The following is a 23,217-nucleotide window of genomic DNA, read 5'->3' on the forward strand; positions in this document are numbered from 1 at the left end:
TCTTGTGGTGAGTGGGGCAGTGGTTTCTGTTAGAAACCTCATAAATAGATCAGCGGGGGAGGGAGGGGGAGTGGCAGTAAGTGGGTTAAAAATTGGGGTGAGATAGAGGGGGAGGGAGGGGGAGTGGCAGTAAGTTAAGGCAGTTTGTTAGGATTTTTTTTCTAAAACCAATAAAATAATTTCAGCTTTACTGGACACCTCACTCTTAATTTAGCACACTCTTTCTTTCTTTCTTTCTTTCTTTCTTTCTTTCTTTCTTTCTTTCTTTCTTTCTTTCTTTTTCCTTCTTTCTCTCTCTCTCTCTCTCTCTCTCTCTCTCTCTCTCTCTCTCTCTCTCTCTCTCTCTCGCTTGGTTGGGGCTGGAGGCTCCGATGTTTTAAGAATTCCAGATGTAGTTAACAGAACTCAGTTGGAACACTGCACTCAGAAAAACGTGATCATTCCATCACTTTTTCCATTTCTCATTTCCCTGGGCTCATGGCTCTCTGGCCAAGTCCAAAACAACCTCCCAGCTTCAACTAGGCTCTCCTCTCCTCTCCTCCACTCCACCCATGACCCCTGGTGAGCTGTAAACAATAGCTGGTTAACAACAAGTTGGAATGCACAGAACCAGAGAAGCAGCTCTTCATTCTGTTGTTTGCTCAGCATTCCTAGTCCTGTTTGAATAGTGGTGAGGCCAGGCTGCTATTTGTTAGTCAGTCCGAAGGCCATTCTCTTCCCCAGTGTGTGTGTGTTTGTGTGTGTTACGATAACAGAAAATCGCTACCAAAAAGTAATGCATGACTCATTTTAGAAAATATTTTTTATTTAATTTTAACTCATGAAATGCAAAAAGGTGAAACAGGCAAAACAATTTAATTCCCTTTTTAAAAAATTGATATCATTATCATTATAAATATCATTACCGTTATCATTGTTATTCCTAAAACAATTCTACTTCATTTTTCAATTTGTGTAATACTTAAAAACATTAAGCATCATCAGAATTGCTTATAAATAGTTTTGTTTGATTGTTCTTATATGCCAACCAAGCAATGGGAAAAGTAGTGTTTCAGAAAAGGAAACACTTTCAAAGTCGCCCAAGTCCACCACTCAAATGTGAAATTTGGGAGCCATTTTGATTATCTTTGTCATGTTATTGTCTCTGTCCAGCAGGACTTGAAATGACAATGTACAAAAACAACAAACATCATTTACTGTACGACTACACCTGGAGAACAACAACAATAATAATAATAACCATAGTCATAATAATAACAACAACATTTATAACAATGATAGTAACAAAAACATAACAAACACGATAATACATTAGTATTTGGAATGGGGTGACATGTAATGAAACTTCACTGCCTTTCCATGGAGTAATATTGAAACTGGCTTTATTGTTGAGCCACTGGCTTTATTGTTGAGCCAAAATGGCTACTTTAATTCCATCCAACTTTGACTGCTTACTGAGACCAGGCTCTGTACCAAGGGCCTGTGCGATTTCAGATACATTTGTAAACTGGGTGGGGAAGCTCCTTTTTTTTAGGATTACAAACAGTCTTTGACCCTCTATGACAAGACCTTAGCCTTTCTCACTATGACTCAAGGCAGGAGGGGTGTACAATATACAACACCTTCACATCTACCCCTTTATCATCTCATTTGCGGCGAGGGTAGTGCCCATAGCATGCTCCTCGCAATACAACCACGACTATAAGACCGTGGTGCTGGCGTGAGTACAGTGAGAGACTGGGGTTAGTGTCTTCTCTCAGTGGTAGGAGAAAAGGAAGAGAGAGCTGTTCGTTTGTTTGTGTTCGGCCCTGGGTTTCATCATTAGAGCGAAACCAAAAATGAAAGCGCAAAGTAGCTGTATAAAGGTTTCAAATGTAATTCAGACAGCAGTTCAGCTGGAGTCGTCAAGTAGATGGGATGGAGATTTTAGGAGAGGAAGAATGAGAAGGGGATAGAATGGAAGGACACATGGAGACAGTAGATTTATTGCAGATGGGGTGTCGACCACACGGAACGTTGATCACGATCATCATCTAATAATTCCCTTCCTCTGTGTTTTGTGTAGGGGCCTGTTCCTAATTTCAAACTCGCAGAGCTGTACATGTAAATAGATAACATACTTTTGTCTTTCCTGATTGACTCTCTCTCCTCCCTCCTCCCTGTCCCTCTCCCGCTTTCTCGTCTTCTGGGCTGTATACGAACCAACCAACCAACCACACCCCATGTCCAACAGCCCTTCCATTACCCCTTCTCTTTTAAAACCAAAACTCCTTTCAGCCTACTTTACTCACCCTCATCCCTACCCTTACCCTCCCAAACCCCCTTTTCTTTCAATCTTTCAATTCATTCAGTCGCTCTCTCTCTTTCTGTCCCTCTGCATTCTTCATTCGTTCAGTTCGTCTCTAGACCTTATCCAGTAGAGATCTCTGGCAGTAGAGGAGACGTCGTGGCGTCCCGTACTTCCTGAAGAACAGCAGGGCTCCCAGAGTGAGGACCACGCAGACCAATAGGAGGAGAGGGATCACCACGGCCGCCGCCGTGGCCCCGCCTTCTCCCTCCTCCACCTCGATGATGATCACTTCCTCCTCGCCGTCCCGCTTCTTAGGCTCCTCCCCCGCGCAGCCCATCCATTCGCTGAGCACTGATTTGGGGTAGCCCGACTCCACCCTCATGTGCTGGTTGTTGAACTTCCAGTACTTGTTGGCTTTGTAGAAGTAGGTGTAGGCTGGAGAGAATGTTAGAAGAGAAGGAGGATGAAAGGTCCGATATAAATCTGATTAGAAACTGGGTGGTTCGAGCACTGAATGCTGATTGGCTGACAGCCATGGCATATCAAACTGTATACCGTGGGTACGAAATAAACCTCCTGTAACTACATTGGTAACCAGTTCATAATAGCAATAAGGCATCTCGGGGGCTTGCGATTATTGGCCTATATACCACGGCAATATACCACGGCTCTGTCCAGACACTCTGTGTTGCGTGGTGCATAAGATAAGCCCTTAGCCGTGGTATATTGGCCATATACCACACCACCTCAGGCCATTATTGCTTAATTATGATTACTTTCAGAAATTACAGTGTGTTGCTGTGGTCTATGATAGCCTCCTCTAATATCACAAATGAACTGTCATTTTTATCCTTTTCGATTTATATAATGCTCAGTGGCACTCTAAAGAACATCCACTTTAACATGCACGCCTTGACACACTTACATCCTTCTTCGCTCATGATGGCAGCCTTAATGTTGTCGGGGACACCCTGCCATGTGCTGATGGGTTTGGGGTAGTCTCTGTCCACAGTCTGGGACTCTTCATTGAAACGGTAATACCTGAGGGACAGAGAGAGGCAGGTTACGGAGAGGGACGGGAGAGAGAAAAACAACCAAAAGAGAGGAAGAAAGAAGAAGATAGGGATGGATAGCGGATGAATCTGCTTTTTTTGTCCAGATAGAAAGGTACACAGAAAAAAAATCAAGAAAGGAATGAAGGATGAAAGACAAGACTCACTTGGTCCCTCGGAAGTAGTACGTCTGTCCGGTGGGGGTGTAGAAGAGGGCAGCGTCCAGCTTGTCTTTGGGCAGCCCTGTGCCCAGCTCCTTCAGAGTCTTAGGGTAACCCTGCTCCATACTGGACTCTGTAAACACCCAGTACTTGTCACCTGGGGGGAGGAAGAGGGAGAGGGAGGGAAGGAGGAGGGGAGAGAAAATCTATAAGCACACAGATCTGAGAAGGATATACAAACAAAACAATAAATGACTACCAGTAGCTAGAATGGGCTTATCAATGCCAATGCAAAACCATCATGCGAAAAACTGAAAAAGACATTGCCGATTGAAGTGAACCTACCCTTGAAAAATACAAATTTGCCATCGTTCCTCTCGTAGGCAGCGTTGATGTTTGGTGGCAGTCCCTTCCAGAAGTGACCGATGGGCATGGGGTAACCCTGGAGCACCTTGTTGTTCCGAACACGCCACAACCACTTATCCTTCACCGGAAAGATAGAGTGTTTACAGAGTACAGTACATACACACACACATAGGTTCGGTAGTTGAGTGACTTGATGTGCCATTCAGTCCTTCTCAGTGGGTGTAAGTGCATTTACAGTGCCTTCGGAAAGTATTCCGACCCCTTGACATTTTCCACATTTTGTTACGTTGCAGCCTTATTCTAAAATGTATAAAATCAAATTTTTCCCCCATCAATCTACACACAATACCCCATAATGACAAAGTGAAAAAAGGTTATTTGAAATGTTAGCATAAAAACAGAAATACCTTATTTACATAAGTATTCAGACCCTTTGCTATGAGACTCGAAATTGAGCTCAGGTTCATCCTATTTCCATTGGTCATCCTTGAGATGTTTCTACAACTTGATTGGAGTCCACCTGTGGTAAATTCAATTGATTGGACATGATTTGGAAAGGCACACACACCTGTCTATATAAGGTCCCACAGTTGACAGTGTATGTCAGAGCAAAAACCAAGCCATGAGGTTGAAGGAATTGTCCGTAGAGCTCCAAGACAGGATTGTGTCGAGACACAGAAATGGGGAACTGTACCAACACATTTCTGCAGTATTGAAGGTCCCTAAGACCATAGTGGCCTCCATCACTCTTAAATGGAAGAAGTTTGGAACCACCAAGACACTTCCTAGAGCTGGTCGCCCAGCCAAATAGAGTCAGGGAGATGACCAAGCACCCGATGGTCACTCTGACAGAGCCCCAGAGTTCCTCTGTGGCGATGGGAGAACCTTCCAGAAGGATAAACATCTCTGCAGTACTCCAACAATCAGGCCTTTATGGTAGAGTGGCCAGACAGAAGCAACTCCTCAGTAAAAGGCACATAACAGCCCCCTTGGAGTTTGCCAGAAGGCACCTAAAGACTCTCAGACCATGAGAACCAAGATTGAACTCTTTGGCCTGAATGCCAAGCGTCACATCTTTAGGAAACCTGGCACCATTCCTACGGTGAAGCATGGTGGTGGCAGCATCATGCTGTGAGATGTTTTTCAGTGGCATGGACTTGGAGTCTAGTCAGGATCCAGGGAAAAATGGCGCAAAGTACAGAAAAGTACAGAGAGATTGTTAATGAAAACCTGCTCCAGAGCGCTCAGGACCTCAGCCTGGGGCAAAGGTTCACCTTCCAACAGGATAACGACCCTAAACACACAGCCAAGACAACGCAGGAGTGGCTTCGGGACAAGTCTCTGAATGTCCTTGAGTGGCCCAGCCAGAGCCCGGACTTCAGATCTCTGGAGTGACCTGAAAATAGCTGTGCAGCAACGCTCCCCATCTAACCTGACAAGAGAGAATCTGCAGAGAAGAATGGGAGAAACTCCCCAAATACAGGTGTGCCAAGCTTGTAGCGTCATACCCAAGAAGACTTGAGGCCGTAATCGCTGCCAAAGGCGGTTCAACAAAGTAAAGGGTCTGAATACTTATGTAAATGTGATATTTCAGTTTTCGCTTTGTCATCATCGGCTATTGTGTTTGATTGATGAGGAATAAAAACAAACAAAAAACTGAACAAAATATGGAAAAAGTCAAAAGGTCTGAATACTTTCCAAATGCACTATATGCCAATATGTGTGTATTTCTGTGCCATGTGTTCCGGTGTGTGGTTATGTGTTAGCCTATGTAGTCGTTTATGTGTTCCATATTTACCTTAAAGACAAACATCTCCCCCCTGAGGATGGCGATGGTGTCGAAGTGTCCCTCACAGACATCTGGTCCGTGTCCGGGGTGGTCTGGTTTGGAGGGTCTGGTGGGGCGGGGGGGAGGGGGAGGAGCTCCGGACGACCCTGTGGTCGGACACAATCAAGACAAAATGAGGAAAGACGATAACCAGAGGTGGACTTGAGTGAGAACTGAGTTGACAAAATGAATGTGAAGTCCTTCTTTCTGTGAACTAGACAAGAACTTCCTGCCCGTTTAGCCTTCCCGAATCATTATAAAGAGACAGTCGGTATTAAATATTGCTGTAACATTCCAGGAACATTGCTATAACATTCCATGAAACTACACTCTTAGAAATAAAGGCTGCTATCTAGAACCTAAAAGGGTTCTTCGGTTGTTCCCCTGGGTGAACCCTTTGAAGAACCCTTTTTAGTTCCAGTTAGAACCCTTTTGTTCCAGGTAGAACCCTTTTGAGTTCCATGTAGAACCTTTTCCACTGAGGGTTCTACATGGAACCCAAAATAGTTATACTTGGAACCAAAAAGTATTCTACCTGGAATAAAAAAGGGTGCTCCTATGGGGACAGCTGAAGAACCCTTTCGGAACCCTTTTTCTAAGAGCGTAGGAGTTTACCATAGACTGCCTGGATGCCGCGGCGATCGTCATCAGGCAGCTGGAAGTTCTCTGTGTCCATCCACTGATAGAATGGAGCCATGATGGCAGACGGGTCGTTGGAGTGTTCTAGACCCAGGGCATGACCCAACTCATGGACCGCAACCAGGAACACATCATTACCTACAGAGGTAGAGAGAGAGAGAGGAAGGAAGAGGAGGAAGAAGGGAAAAGGTGGGAAGAGGGAAAAGACCGTTTGAAAAGAGAGTAAAAGTAGCACGTTTACCAAACAAAGTACAGACGCGCCCGAACAGTACTGTGTAATTCAGACTGACTTAATTCCGACTTCCAGACAACCCAGTGAAAAACACTCAGGTGTCTATTTTCACTCGCTCCCACTCCCTGTACCTCCTGTTTAAGTCTCTACGCTCCCCCCCCCCCCCCCCTTCGCTTCTCATCTCCTCTCTCCCCCTGGTCTCGCCCCTCTTCCAGCTCTCACTCCTCTTTCTGATAATCTCTCACCTTCAGTGGAGGTTGGTGGGAGGAGCTATAGGAGGACGGGCTCATGGTGATGGCTGGAATGGGATAAATGGAACGGAGTCAAACGTGGTTTTCATGTGTTTGACACGTTCCATCTGTTCTGTTCCAGCCATTACCATGAGCCCGTCCTCCTATAGCTCCTCCCACCAGCCTTCCCTGCTCACCTTCTCCCTCTTCCTCCCCCTCTCCCTCACTTTCCTCTTCCCCTCCCCATTTCCCTTGTCTCTTACCCCCTTGGTCGACGTAGCCGGTAGTCCAGGGCTCGGCGTTGTCAAAGTGCGTGTCGCCCCCTATCCCGTTCCCGGGGAAGTACGCGTGGGCCAGGAAGCCGCCCTCGCCATCGAACGGCGTGCTGTCGCCGTGGAAACCCTCGGAGAACGAGAGCATGATGTCAGCGTACTTGTCGACCTTGTCCCTGATGTGGCTGTAAGGGATCTCACGGAAGCGGAGAGGGATGGCTGCCTCCCACACCTTAAACGCCCGGCGGATAGCCTCGTATGTGGCGTGTTCCCCAATCTTAGGGGTGTAGTTCTGTATGCTAGGTGAGGGAAAGGAAGGAAATAGCATATTTGACGTTTTAAAGAATAAATATCTAATAATATCTTCTGAAATGTGTATTGGTTGCGTTTGTGCAACCTTTGCTAGATGCAATCTCAATATGATCCCGTTTTGACTGATTAATATTCCTTAAGAGCTCTAGATCTAACAAGTTACTTGATATAAATATTTTATTTATACTGTATGTGTAATTCTTATATGAGGAAGTTAGACTCACTGCGTACATATTAGCTGTGTTGTAGTCGTAAAGCTGTGTAGTCTTACCTGAAAGTGACTTCTTGTTTGTCCCACTTCAGCCCCTGTACGGCGTATCTCTTCCTCCTCAGGTTGCTCTTCAGCTCAGATCCAAACTTGTCTGGTACGCCACAACGCGGCCGCTTCATCGCCCTGGCAACAGCAAGGCACACCTGTTTGTTACCTTTACCATGTTGCAAACTGTACAATGTCTATATCTGAGTAAATCATTAGAGCATATGAATGGGTTTTGTACCACATCTGGGGTAATGACACCACTTAAAGTGGGTTAGCTGCTCTGTATACAATTCTGAGGCTACAATTCTCACGGGTACTTTAAAAACAGCCAACAGCATGAAAACGTTATGCGCATAACGCTTAAATATTTGCATTCTTTGACTTTGTCCTGGTCACTCAGGACTCACTGTAGGGTGTTGGTGTCCATAGATCCGGTGACGGTGAGGCCGTAGAACTTCTGCATGGCTGTGATGGCCGTATTGATGGACTTGGGGGAGCGGATAGCCTGGGCCCGGACGTCCCCTGGAGGCAGGTAGCCATACTGCTGAAGCCACACCTGGGATAGAAAGAGGAGAGATGGGAGGGTAGAGACAGTTAGACCCTGGACAATTCAATGTCTTTGAAGATAATGGTAGAAGGGGACACACACACACACACACACAGACACAGATAAACACACATCTCTCTCTCTCTCTCCTCATTCCTCTCTCTCATTCTCTCTGGATTTTCCCACCATTTCCATCAGCCAGAAACAACACAGAGACCGGCCCAGGATGTCATTGTAAAGAATGTTTTGTGTGTACATGTGTGTCAATATCTGTGGGTGTGCCTGTTTGCCTGCTTACAGTGCTTATCTGAACGTGAGTGTGTGAGGGACGAGAGAGGGAGAGCGAGAGAGATCTGGGTGGGTGGATGGGAGTTTTAGTATCCAGTGTTTGAATAAACCGATGCAAAGCTGACATTGAACCAAAACCGTGTTGTACCCAGGAACACACACTCCCTTCCTTACAACAGCAAACAGACAGAGATTGGCCAGACTGAACACACACACACACACACACACACACACACACACACACACACACACACACACACACACACACACACACACACACACACACACACACACACACACACACACACACACACACACACACACACACACACACACACACACACACACACACACACACACACACACACACTGAATTATACAAAAAACTATTCTTATTGCAATGTAATTCCATTAAAAACTTGCTCCTTAGCTTATGCTTGGCATTTTAAAAGGAAACTGTGACCTTGTTGTGGGATTGTAAGGAGAAATGAGGGAAGAGAATCAAGCCAAATAAATCACAGTAGAACCATAACACTGATGTCATCTCAGACGTGGATCCCCAGAACTTCGTCTTTTCTCTCAGTCAGAACCACGGGGGCTCATAGAAAATAGACGTGTGCTTTCTAGACCCTACATGCCTATGTCGAGGGAGAGAGGAGTGACATCTATACTAACAACATCTATGATTCATTTGACATTTGAGTGATTCAGCAGAGGCTCTTATCTTTTCCCCCAGTGGGCATCGAACCCACAACCGTGTTCTACTAACTGAGCCACACGGGACCGCATCAGAGTAGTGGTAGTGAGGCTTTTAACCAGGTGAGATCATACTTAACTAGATGAAATATAGCTTAGCGACTATCCTGCGCCACTCCCAGAAAGTTGTAAGAAGGTGGTATGCAAAATAACCATAGGACGACCACGCTCTCACCAAGATGTAAGAAACATATGGTTCTCAGAACGTTATGCGTTAGCTGGGTATGGCGTTTCAGTCAAATGTCTGACCAAGAAGTGCTAAACTTTCACCTATCTCGCTCTCAAATACAAGAGCAGTCATGCGGAGCTGCTTAAGCCTCTGGCCAAACGGACTGCATCAGTGCAACAGTCTCTCTGAGAGAGAGAGAGAGAGAGAGAGAGAGAGAGAGAGAGAGAGAGAGAGAGAGAGAGAGAGAGAGAGAGAGAGAGAGAGAGAGAGAGAGAGAGAGAGAGAGAGAGAGAGAGAGAGAGAGAGAGAGAGAGAGAGAGAGAGAGAGAGAGAGAGAGAGAGAGAGACAAACATCAACCTAATGGAGATGATTCATTCTAGTCCGACGTAATGTTATCAAACATCATGGACAAGTTTGTTCATGTGTGTGGGTGAGAGACAAGATGAGTGTGCGCGCATGTGTGCGCGCGCACTTGTGTGTGTGTGCTGCACAGACAGGCAGTCAGTGAGTGTCTCAATCTTTCCCACAAATTCAGTCAGTGTAATTACAGAGAATTCTTCTGTAATCCCAGAAAAAACCCAACCCTCTCTCTAATTTATTCCATCTCTCTCTATCTCCTTTTCTCTTAAAACCCCCAACCATGTGTGTCTATATAATAGTATACATTTTATAGTTAGTTGGGTGAATATAGTCAGCCTGACTCTTTCCTAGAGTGTCTCTCTCTCATGTCGTTTTAGATGAGAGGTCTTTTTTAATATCGAGAAGAGTTTAATTTAAATGAGGGAGGAAAACGAGAGGAGAGTAAGAGTGAGGAAATGGCTGGCTTGTACCTGGGCAGAGATATTACCACACACAGCCACGGCAGACAGGGTGAAAAACAAGGTTCAATTATAGGCTGCAGAGTGAGGTAAACTCTCCCTTTGCTCATGTCAGTACTGCAACCAGCCCCCTCTTTCAGCAAGACCTACACACTGTATCAATCCATCTGGTCCCCACCTCCAACAACCTCTCTCCATGTCTGTATATCTAACTCCCTCCAAGCTCCCTCTCTCTCTCTACACCCCCCCCCCTCTCTCTCCATCTCTCTATCTGACTGCTCCTAGTGTGCGCTGTGGCTCCACTGTGGTGACGAGTCTGGCTCTGTGAAAACACTTTCAGCTCAGTCAGGATGAAAAGTTTCCCCCACAACGAGAAGACTCTCTCCTCTCGCTCTCCTTCTCTCTCAGTCTACCTCTCTCTCATTTCTCTCCCTCTCTATCTTGGTCTCCTCTCTCCACCACTTGTCCCCCACCCTCTGCTCTTCCCCCCCTCTCTCTTTCTATCTCCCAAAGCCTCACATCCCTTCTGACAACGCCAGCTATCCCATCATGCAACTCTCCTCTGGAACTCCCAGCAGCAGTTCCAGTCAAAGGTTCTATTTAGTAGGACTTCTACGTCGCTTATTGCCAGCCTTAGGGTAACTACAAACCCATGTGTGTGTGGTCATAGCCTAGGGTCATGTAACTGCGGTTTTAGTAAACAGACGCAAGTCCCTATAAGTTACGCAATTTACAGCGATTCATATATTCGAAGAAAATGCATTTCAACAAAGACAGGCTGTGTGACCCGCAAAATAAAACAACGAGTAGATTGATGACAAATATGTATCCGGTCCAACAGACACTCATGAAAGTATTAGACAACCGGACGACAAAGTAGCCTGATAATATACTAGTACCTACTGTATACTACCTACTGTATACTCACTACTGTATACTACCAGGGATGTGAAACTTTGATGGGGGTGCCCCCCCCAATTTTTTGGCAGTTTTTCTGCTAATTCCGTGGAATTCTACAAAACGTTCCATAAGGTGGAGGCAAATGTTTGACCATCAGTTATCATATTAAAAATGGCAATGGGCCAAAGCCCAGTTGGTAATTGGACCATGCTTACTGCAAGTTTAGATAGCTGGCGGCTAGACTAACTTACCAATATATACCATAAGTGTCACGTCCTGACCTTAGTTCCTTGTGTATGTCTATGTTTTAGTTTGGTCAGGGCGTGAGTTGGGGTGGGCATTCTAGGTTTGTATTTCTAGGTTTTGTATTTCTGTGTTTGGCCTGGTATGGTTCCCAATCAGAGGCAGCTGTCGGTCGTTGTCTCTGATTAAGAACCATACTTAGGCAGCCTGTTTTCCCATTATGGGTTGTGGGTAGTTGTTTTCTGTGTCTGTGTTTTCCATACAGAACTGTTTCATTTTTCAAATGTATTTCTCTTGTTCTTTTGTATTCTGTTTTCAGTTTATTAAATATATTATGGACTCCTCATCAGAGGAAGAAGGGTATGGCCCACCAAGAAAGGACCAAGCAGCGTGGTAACCAGGAGCAGAGGGTTCTGGACTCCTGGACTTGAGAGGAGATATTGGACAGCAAGGGACCCTGGGCACAGGCTGGGGAATATCGACGCCCCAGAAGAACTGGAGGCAGCAAAATCTGAGCGGCGGCGATATGAGGTAAGGTAGCGCAACAGGCACGAGAGGCAGCCCCCCAATATTTGGGGGAGAGGCACATGGGGAGATTGGTGGAGTCAGGCGAATTACCTGAGCCAACTCCCCGTGCTTACCGGTAGAAGCGCAGTACTGGTCAGGCACCGTGTTATGCGGTCAAGCGCACGGTGTCGCCAGTACGCGCTCATAGCCCGGTGCGCTATAGACCAGCCCCCTCCGCAAGTGCCATGCGAGAGTGGGCATCCAGCCAGGGCGTATTGTGCCGGCTCAGCGTGTTTGGTCTCCAGTACGCCATTTCGGCCCAGGGTATCCTGCGCCGGCTCTGCGTGCTGTGTCTCCGGGGCGCTGGGAGGGTGCAGTGCGCCCTATGCCTGCGCTCCGCCCGTACCGGGCGAATTTGGGCATTGAGCCTAAGGAAGAGGTGCGAGTGGTATGCACCAGATCTCCAGTGCTCACCCACAGCCCAGTTCAACCTGTGCCTGCACTCTGGAGGGTCCGGGCTAAAGTGGTCATCCAGCCTGGAGGAGTGGTGCCAAGGCTGCGCACCAGAGCTCCAGTGCTCCCCCACAGCCTGGTCCATCCGGTGCCTCCTCCACACACCAGGCCTCCTGTAGGTCTCCCCAGCCTGGTGGGTCCTCTGGCAGCCTCACACACCAGGCTGCCTCTCCGTCTCCTCCATCCAGGTTCTCCCGCCTGTCCGGCGCTTCCAGAGTCTCCCTCCTGTCTGGAGCTGCCAGAGCCGCCCGTCAGTCAGGAGCTGCCAGAGCCGCCCGTCAGTCAGGAGCTGCCAGAGCCGCCCGTCAGTCAGGAGCTGCCAGAGCCGCCCATCACTCAGGCGTGTGCCAGAGTCTCCCGCCTGTCCTGCGCTGCCAGAGTCTCCCGCCTGTCCTGCGCTGCCAGAGTCTCCCGCCTGTCCGGCGCTGCCAGAGTCTCCCGCCAGTCCGGCGCTGCCAGAGTCTCCCACCTGTCCGGCGCTGCCAGAGTCTCCCGCCTGTCCTGCGCTGCCAGAGTCTCCCGCCTGTCCGGCGCTGCCAGAGTCTCCCGCCAGTCCGGCGCTGCCAGAGTCTCCCACCTGTCCGGCGCTGCCAGAGTCTCCCGCCTGTCCGGTGCTGCCAGAGTCTCCCGCCTATTCGGGCCCACTGTAAGGGCCCCCAGTCCGGGGTCGGCGGCGAGGGTCACCGCTCCAAAGGCACCACTTAAGTGGGCCAAGACTATGGTGGAATGGGGTCCACGTCCCACGCCAGAGCCGCCACCGCGGACAGATGTCCACCCAGACCCTCCCCTATTGGTTTTGCGGCCGGAGTCCGCACCTTTGGGGGCGTGAGTTGGGGGGGGCATTCTATGTGTCCAATGTTTTTGTATTTCTGTGTTTGGCCTGGTATGGTTCCCAATCAGAGGCAGCTGTTTATCGTTGTCTCTGATTGAGAACCATACTTCGGCAGCCTGTTTTCCCACTACGATTTGTGGGTAGTTGTCTTCTGTCTTTGTATCAGTTACCAGACGGAACTGTTTCGGTTGTTCTTTTCGTTTACTTTGTAGTGTTCAGTTCAGTTTAATAAAATGACAAACACTTACCATGCTGCATATTGGTCCGATCCTTCCTACTCCTCCTCAGAAGAGGAGGAAAACCGTTACAATAAGGTGTTTAAGCAAGAAGCAATTCTGCCAAGCGTGAAGATACTGCAGATATTTGGGTTTCAAGCAAACTGAAAAGAGCTGTTTTCAGCCCTCTCAGTCCACATGTCTTTTATAGTGGATCTGGTTTTCTTTAGGCAGCGGAATTAGTGGAATCTTTTCCCGACTCTCTTTTTTAATAGTTCACTGATGCTGAGAGAGAGAGAGACAGAGAGAGAGAAGAAGAAAAGGAAAAATAAAATGTTCATTGGGATTGACGTATGGAACGACAATGAAGGAAAGTGAGAAAGAAATGGGGGATGAAGATGTAAAAAAATTAAAACAAAGAAAAGGGTCAGAAAATAGGGGACAGGAGTATTAAAGTTTAATTTTTTATTGAGGGTGACGGAGTTGACTGAGTCAGTTATTCCCCTTCAGACGGTGCCAACGGAAAAAACAGACACCAGAGTTTGGTCGTAAGCGGCTCAGTCTGAGAGACACATTAGCCTCCCTGGCCTCCTAGTGTGGCGTCCCACTTCTCTGACCCATTTCAACCCAAACCGGGGCTACACGCTAATGCTAACTAACTAAATCACTTTTACTGTATATACACGCTTAATACAATGTAGAATACCTGAGTTCTAGGCTAAAGGAGCGACCATTTATAACATAATAATACACTTGGCTACTCTTAAGCCTACCCCTCAAGCGGCCAAGTATGGCCTAGTCAACACAGGACGCTAGCTTGCACATGGCTCCAGTCTACACAATTACACCCAACCAAACCGTAGGTGTCCTATGCATATTGTCAAAGCCTATCAGTTGATGAGCCTCAATTTCCTAACCTGGGTTCATATCGGGATGTAACGATTCACCGATACACATCGGCCCCTGATTAAATAGTTTAAGATATGAGTGCATAGGTCCGGGGGCCCCAAACCGATCACGCATTGGTAAGAAAATCCATTCAAACATTACGAATCGGCGGTTTACAATTCTTTCTACCTTCCGAAAATACCTCTCATCTTTTGTGACAACTGCGTCCTCTCCTTCAGGGTTGAACTACGCGCGGAATTATGTTGACAGTCATTGATCTACGGGTCACTTTGCATACCAAACCACCCCAGGCAATATCGGCAATCGAGTCAAACTGCTTGATGTGCTCAGCTTGCTACATGCTGATCTTACATTAGATTTGATTTGGATTGTTCAGGTTCACCATCGGCAATAGTTTTGGTAGTTTTGCTTGAAACAATCAGTATATGTGGTCATTTTTAGACATACAGGGTAAAGTTGATCATTTCATGACGAGGACAGCCAATCACCTTTGCTACCTGCACTGCATGGTCGAACATCTTCTACCTGCACTGCATGGTCGAACATCTTCTACCTGCACTGCATAGTCAAACATCTTCTACCTGCACTGCACGATCAAACTTTTTCTACCTGCACTGCATAGTCAAACATCTTCTACCTGCACTGCATAGTCAAACATCTTCTACCTGCACTGCATGGTCCATCAACTTCCAAACAGTCTAAACCTGTGGTTCCCAAACTTTTTATAGTCCCGTACCCCTTCAAACATTCAACCTCCAGCTGCATACCCCCTCTAGCACCAGGGTCAGTGGACTCTCAAATGTTTTTTTTTTTTTGCCATCATTGTAAGCCTGCCACACACACTATACGATACATTTATTAAACATAAGAATGAGTGTGAGTTTTTGTCACAACCCGGCTCGTGGGAAGTGACAATGAGCTCTTATAGGACCAGGGCACATATAATAATATAATAATAATCAATCATTTTTCTCTTTATTTAGCCATCTTACATATAAAACCTTATCTGTTCATCAAAAAATGGTGAATAATTCACCACAGGTTAATGAGAAGGGTGTGCTTGAAAGGATGCACATAACTCTACAATGTTGGGTTGTATTGGAGTCTCAGTCTTTTTCTACACACAGTCTGTGCCTGTATTTACTTTTCATGCTAGTGAGGGCTGAGAATCCACTCTCACATAGGTACGTGGTTGCAAAGGGCATCAGTGTCTTAACAGCGAGATATGCCAAGGCAGGATACTCTGAGCGCAGCCCAATCCAGAAATCTGGCAGTGGCTTCTGATTAAATTCAATTTTCACAGAACCGCTTGTTGCAATTTCGATGAGGCTCTCTTGTTCAGATATCGGTAAGTGGACTGGAGGCAGGGCATGAAAGTGATAACGAATCCAGTTGTTTGTGTCATTCGTTTTGGGAAAGTACCTGCGTAATTGCCCACCCAACTCACTCAGGTGCTTCGCTATGTCACATTTGACATTGTTCGTAAACTTGAGTTAATTTGCACAAAAAACAATACAATGATGGAAGACCTGTGTGTTGTCCTTGTTAATGCAGACAGAGAAGAGCTCCAACTTCTTAATCATAGCCTCAATGTTGTCCCGCAAATTAAATATAGTTGCGAAGAGTCCCTGTAATCCTAGATTAGGATCATTCAGGTGAGAAAAACCATCACCCAGATAGGTCAGTCGTGTGAGAAACTCGTCATCATGCAACCGGTCAGACAAGTGAAAATGATGGTCAGTAAAGAAAACTTTAAGCTCGTCTCTCAATTCAAAAAAGCATGTCAATACTTTGCCCCTTGATAACCAGCGCACTTCTGTATGTAACCATTTTCACCGTAGTGTCCAAAACATCTTTCAAGCAGTCAGGCTTTCCCTTGGCAGCAAGAGCCTCTCGGTGGATGCTGCAGTGTACCCAAATGGCGTCGGGAGCAACTGCTTTAATGCGCATTGTCTCCCTGTCACGGCTTTTGCGCCATCAGCACAGATACCAACACATCTTGACCACCAAAGTCCATTTGATGTCACAAAGCTGTCCTGTACTTTAAAAATATCCTCTCCTGTTGTCCTGGTTTCCAGTGGTTTGCAGAAGAGGATCTCTTCCTTAATTGACCCCCATAAACGTAACAGATATATACCAGGAGCTGTGCCAGGCCTGCCACATCTGTCAACTCATCCAGCTGTAACTCATATAATTCTCTGGCTTGTATGCGAAGTAGTAATTGTTTCAAATCTCCTGCCATGTCACTGATGCGTTGTGAAACAGTGTTGTTTGCTGAAAAACTCCTGTGGATTATTTCTCAAATGGCCATGTTTTGTTTCTCAATGTCTGCGCAAGAGTGAAGATTTCATCGAGTTGTGAGATAGTACTTTTGCACATATAACACACCTTGGCTGAGGAAAGGCACTACTCCCAATAAGTGAATCCCAAATCAATGTAGTTCTCATCATATTTGCTCCTCTTCGATGATCCAATGTCCCTGTCTGTTGTTCGGTGCTTTCCCGGGTAAAGGGGCAGTAAGCTCTTTGGCTGCATCAGATTCACAACTGTCAGTGTCCATGCCAGCTGGTCTATCAACAAATGTAGAATGACTGATGCTAGCATTGGATGTGCTCGTGGAAGCAGAACAACTTGTCGTCGACAGGTGCAGGTGTAGTACTGCTGGTAGTAGCAGTACTACCAGTAGAGTTGGTATGTGTCTCTATGGACGCAGGCCTTACTTTTTTAACCATTTATCCATTTTCGAGCAAACAGAATGAGCAGCAGCTACGTTTAGCTACATACGGACCGTTAGTGGAATTCCCACGAGAGAGTAACGGTTAATGTGATTGGATGTTAATTATTTGACCAGGCTACCTGTATTTGACATTGTGTTGTTATTTCATTGAACACTAGAATGTTTCATTTTATTTTTAGCAGTGAACGAAACGAGGCTACTCAGACGAGAAAAAACTCACCCAAAATGTATAGCCCCATTGGAAAATATAAATGAACTGTTTGAAAATGTGAAGACATTTTTTTTTAATGCAAAAAATGTCATTTGTAAAATCAAATTTTTATTTGGCGTAACCCGGACGGCATTGCGAGTACCACAGTTTGGGAATACCTGGTCTAAACCATTTGATTATGAGACGGGGGTTACACAAAGTTGTGCTATATATTCATTGGCTTTGTCATAGCTATTTTTTAAAGATAAATATTAATACATTACTAGCTTTAACACTTTTAACCTGCACAAATTAATTAGTGGGTGATGGGGGGGTGGTAGATTCCCAGTTTCCGTTATGGCTCAGCTCAGGTGCCTATACACCACATAGACATAATTTGCACACATGCACACACACACACACACACACCAATACACACCTAAGAGAGGCCCTGCTCATGAGCTCCATCAGCAACAGATTATAATTTATCATGGAAAATGACTGTGTTTATGCATTGAATCACATCGATTCATACCGAATTGCTTCAAACTAAAACATATTGTTCTTGTATCATTTGGAGCCCGTGTATATAGATACATTTCGAATTGTTTTGAAAGGGAAAGTTGCAGATCCCTTAATCATCTGGGCCACGAAGGCTAAATTCTATGTCTACTGTTATACAAATAATGGGTTCTAGGACGAAAACTGCCGGGATAGCACTTGAGGGGAATGGATAAACACACCATCTCTCCATAGACATCCGTTGGTTGGTTTGTTTTCCCTGTGGCAGATAGATTAACTGAATATTTTCCTGCCTGAAAATGTTTAAGTGACAGCGAGCACTTGTAGAACAGCACGCGCCAGCACTTTTCCAACAGGGTGCTTCAACCATACAAAAACAACCCAGACAAACCATAGAAATATAATCAATAGAGCAGACATTCCCATTCAAGTGAATGCTCTGTGATGGATGGATCGGCAACAGTATTGAGTATACAGATCATAGAAATAGAACTATTCATTCTATTTCTATGGTACCCACACTGTCCATTTTTAAAAATGTATTTAAACATTATTTAACTAGGCAAGTCAGTTAAGAACAAATTATTATTACAATGACTGTCTAGGAACAGTGGGTTAACTTCTTTGTTCAGGGGCAGAATTTTTGCCTTGTCAGCTCGGGGATTCAATCTAGCAACCTTCCGGTTACTGGGTCAACACTCTAACCACTAGGCTACCTGCCGCCCCAAATTACTGTGGTCTGAGAATGTATCCCCGTTCTAGTATTTCTATTTCTATGGGCCTAACCCATTTGGGATTGGACCCCTGACATGACCTCTTCCCTGTGATCCCGAGACACGCCAGTCACCTTGCCTCCAGATGTCTGCTGTTATCGTGTTTGAAAAGAACTTCAAGGACTTCCGGATTCAGACAGATGTTGCGGAGATCTGTGAAATGGATCATCTCATTTTCATTCCTTTCCACTTCCATTGGCTAAGATAAAGTACAACCAGCAATTTTATAAAAGTGAGACAAGGTGTTATTGTAAATAAAAGTGAATAAAATGAAATAAAATGAGGGCTTTTTCTTGGATTTATAGTATGTGCACAAAGTAATGTACATAATAGAGAGTAAAGAGGTATTTTGTGATGTTTTGCTCTTTTTTGTTACTATCCCATTTCAAAAAGCGCAGCCCGATCTTAAGAGAAGCCTATGACTGTGAATATTTGCTAAGACATTCTCCTCACTCATCACAGCTTTTAAGTTAAATTGTAGGCTTAGCCTCCCTGGCCTATCAAGTTGGACTCTGTGGGCAGTGACTTAATACTAAATCACTGAAAGGAATGTCCGAAAATTCTACTCCTACTAAGTTCGGTGCTTTCATACCGTAACTCAGAATTTGTCAGCATAAAAATCAACCTCCCATCCTCTCAACTCAACCCTATTCATTACTTAGCCTATTCGTCACTCACGTGCTCTGTTCTTTTATCCCTCCCACACAACAGACATCGTATTCATCACAGTTTACCGTTACATACAGTGTACGACACACAGGTGATGTAAACCAGAAACCGTTAATTAGTGATAATCCCATCTTCCATCATGGCTGCTATGGGCAGAGTAGGTAGAAGTTGCCCTCGACTGCTGTTCCAGGGTCAGATATATCCATCTTGCTTATGGCATTCCTTGGGATTTGGGGTTGGGTAATCTGCCGACTCCTGTACGAGCATGGGCAAATTTGATGGGACTTCGGGTGGCATTATGGGTAGGATTTGGAATGGGTAAACGGAGCCTAGATCTGTCATGGACCCAGCATCAACATCTGCAGTCTTATTGTGACACTGTGTATGCTTTATTACCGTCTCAGTGTCGTGTGTGCACTTATTACACTATTATCACAGGGTTATAGATGTTGTATTGATTGGTCCACTAAACTGTGGCCTCGTAAATGGACAGTCTCCCAGGCATTTCTAACCGACAGTGCAACCAGTGGTTGACCATGTCTCGCTGACTGCATAAAGAATAGGGTGCCATTTCAGACATCCATCATGTCTGGCTGACTCAGACACCAGCTGTTTGTGGTCACTGAGTCAGGACCTGAGTTCCTCCAAGCATCCTGTCTTTCTTAATAAGAACAACCTCTATGGGTAGGCTTGGAGAAATGCATGGAGAAATGCATGGAGAAATGCATGATGTGCATGAAAAGACTAGGAGAAATGCATGAGCACCATTGGATACCTTTGACTTGGCCATTGGCTATTGCAGTCATGGCTAATGTTGGTTATTCTTGATGGTTTTGGATGTATCCAAAAGCACACTCTGATGGGTAGATAGAGAGATCTGTAATTCCCGAAGAACAGGATCTAGAATTAACCCAGGCCAGAGGCATCATGTCACCTAATAATTTTGAAGGGACATCATGACACAACATAGTGTGACAAAATATAGTGTTTGTGTAGGCTACACTTTAGTAGTGTCCCATCAGTTACAATGGGTATGATGACTCTGTTGCTCCAGACAGTCTTCATGTCCAGTTTGCTAAAAGAGAGAACAGCTTCCTCTCCAGTCTCCAGTCTCTCTCCACCATAACTCAGTACAGATGAAAACCATTACCCCCCCCCACCCACCCACACACACACACACACACACACACACACACACACACACACACACACACACACACACACACACACACACACACACACACACACACACACACACACACACACACACACACACACACACACACACACACACCACAGCCCCCAGTTTCTTAGAACAAAGCAGCTGACTTGAATTTTCACAACTCTGTACTCCCCCAACGCTTTTACCCCTCCTCACTTCTTTCTCTTTTAAACCACAAAATCTGAGTCATGTTATTTTTCTGACTACTATTTGCATTATCATCTCTTTTTCAGATTCTACTGAAATGTTCACTGGTTTTAACCTTGCCTTTCAATTGCCCTCAATTTAAAGATCATGCCACCCCATCATGAAAGATCAAGAGAAAGAAAATAGTGCCAATTATGAAGACTGGTACAGAAAGAAGTGTAGACACAGTTGGCAATAACACATAGTGGTTGATATATACCTCCACCCTTATCGTATACACCTTAAGCAATGTCTGTCTTATTATACTTTTAAATAGTTTTGAAATAGTTTCTGAGTTTATGCATGTTGTCATAATGATTTACCTCTGCTTTTACTTCGTTTTCCGTTGAAACAACTCCAAAGAACAGTCCGCACGTCAGCGTCAGGAGCTGGATCACCTTCTCAAGCCGGGGTAACATTCCTCTCTATATGTGCGAGTTACCCAAAAAGGAAGATATATAGAGAACCTCACAACGGGATTGCTTCTATTGGTTTTCCACGTTATCAATTATAATCCGTCGGGATGATCTTTAAAAAACAAAATAATATGCCACTAATCTGCCCTCGTGGATACTTTCTTGACACACTTCAAGTTCTACACAACAAATCCTTTGTGGTAGAAAAAAATAATTAAATACATGTAAAAAATATATATATAATCTTCCAAATCTGTTCAAAAACTCAAATCCAGATGTTGGTGGGAAAAATCGCTGCAATCTCAGCGCTTCATAGTTCCTCTCTCTCTTTTGTCCCCCCCCAATTATTTTCTTTATTTCCCTCTATTTTGACATCGCTCTCTGACGTGTGGACGTGGTTGTGCTCGCTAGTCGGAACTAGGAAACTCGGAAATGTCCGACTTGCTGATTCGTTGATCGCGGCACGTGTATAACTACAACCAGTTAGCAAATCTGACATTTCCGAGTTTCCTTGCTCCAACTAGTTGTGGAACGCGACAAGCGTCCTTCAACAGATAGATAATAGAGAGAGAGAGAGAGAGAGAGAGAGAGAGAGAGAGAGAGAGAGAGAGAGACTAACTATTTGCGCATAGTTACAACACTGCATAACATGACATTTGAAATGTCTCTTATTCCTTTGGAAATGTTGCGAGTGTAATGTTTACTGTATATTTTTGATTGTTTATTTCAGTTTATTTATTTTATTTTATTTTTTTACCTTTATTTAACTAGGCAAGTCAGTTAAGAACAAATTCTTATTTACATTGACGGCCTACACGCTGGGCCAATTGTGCGCCGCCCAGGTTGTGATACAGACTGGATTGTGATTTTAGGGTTGTGATACTTGCTTTGGCAATGTAAACATATGTTTCCCATGCCAATAAAGGCCATTGAATTGAATTGAGAGAGAGAGTTCCTCCATCTCCACCCAATCCACCTTTCCAGAAACAAGTTTCTCACCGTTTCCGCTTGTTATAGACCACCCTCTGCCCCCAGCTGTGCCCTGGATACCATATGTGAATTGATTGCCCCCCATCTATCTTCAGAGCTCGTACTGTTAGGTGACCTAAACTGGGAAATGCTTAACACCCCGGCCGTCCTACAATCTAAGATAGATGCCCTCAATCTCACAAAAATGATCAATGAACCTACCAGGTACAACCCAAAATCCGTAAACATGGGCACCCTCATAGATATCATCCTGACCAACCTGCCCTCTAAATACACCTCTGCTGTCTTCAACCAGGAACTCAGCGATCATAGCCTCATTGCCTGCATCCGTAATGGGTCTGCGGTCGAAAACCCCTCATCACTGTCAAACGCTCCCTAAAACACTTCAGCGGGCAGGCCTTTCTAATCAGCCTGGCCCGGGTATCCTGGAAGGATATTGACCTCATCCCGTCAGTAGAGGATGCTTGGTTATTCTTTTAAAGTGCTTTCCTCACCATCTTAAATACAGTGGGGCAAAAAAAGTATTTAGTCAGCCACCAATTGTGCAAGTTCTCCCACTTAAAAAGATGAGAGAGGCCTGTAATTTTCATCATAGGTACTCTTCAACTATGACAGACAAAATGAGAAAAAAAATCCAGAAAATCACATTGTAGGATTTTTAATGAATTTATTTGCAAATTATGGTGGAAAATAAGTATTTGGTCAATAACAAAAGTTTATCTCAATACTTTGTTATATACCCTTTGTTCGCAATGACAGAGGTCAAATGTTTTCTGTAAGTCTTCACAAGCTTTTCACACAATGTTGCTGGTATTTTGGCCCATTCCTCCATGCAGATCTCCTCTAGAGCAGTGATGTTTTGGGGCTGTTGCTGGGCAACACGGACTTTCAACTCCCTTCAAAGATTTTCTATGGGGTTGAGATCTGGAGACTGGCTAGGCCACTCCAGGACCTTGAAATGCTTCTTACGAAGCCACTCCTTCGTTGCCCGGGCGGTGTGTTTGGGATCATTGTCATGCTGAAAGACCCAGCCACGTTTCATCTTCAATGCCCTTGCTGATGGAAGGAGGTTTTCTGTCATGTTTGTCATTTATTATCTTGTCTTGTCCCTGTGCTTCCCATTCTATTCGTTTCCCTCTGCTGGTCTTATTTGGTTCTTTCCCTCCTTCTAGC

General features: G+C 45.2%; 1 protein-coding gene across 1 annotated transcript; it reads right to left on the reverse strand.

The window, feature by feature from the left end:
• Positions 1 to 787: 787 nt before the first annotated feature.
• Positions 788 to 21,473, reverse strand: LOC124014257 (matrix metalloproteinase-14-like). The gene is made up of 10 exons (XM_046329066.1): positions 20,962 to 21,473; positions 8,049 to 8,197; positions 7,654 to 7,776; positions 7,062 to 7,369; positions 6,313 to 6,474; positions 5,668 to 5,804; positions 3,849 to 3,987; positions 3,510 to 3,660; positions 3,216 to 3,331; positions 788 to 2,725 (listed from the first exon to the last, which is right to left on the reverse strand). Exons 1-10 carry the CDS (start codon positions 21,055 to 21,057, stop codon positions 2,403 to 2,405), a joined length of 1,704 nt encoding a protein of 567 aa, XP_046185022.1. The 5' UTR covers positions 21,058 to 21,473; the 3' UTR covers positions 788 to 2,402.
• Positions 21,474 to 23,217: the final 1,744 nt, after the last annotated feature.

The sequence above is a fragment of the Oncorhynchus gorbuscha genome, linkage group LG25 (genome assembly GCF_021184085.1).
Source record: "Oncorhynchus gorbuscha isolate QuinsamMale2020 ecotype Even-year linkage group LG25, OgorEven_v1.0, whole genome shotgun sequence".
Classification (NCBI taxonomy): Eukaryota; Metazoa; Chordata; class Actinopteri; order Salmoniformes; family Salmonidae; genus Oncorhynchus; species Oncorhynchus gorbuscha.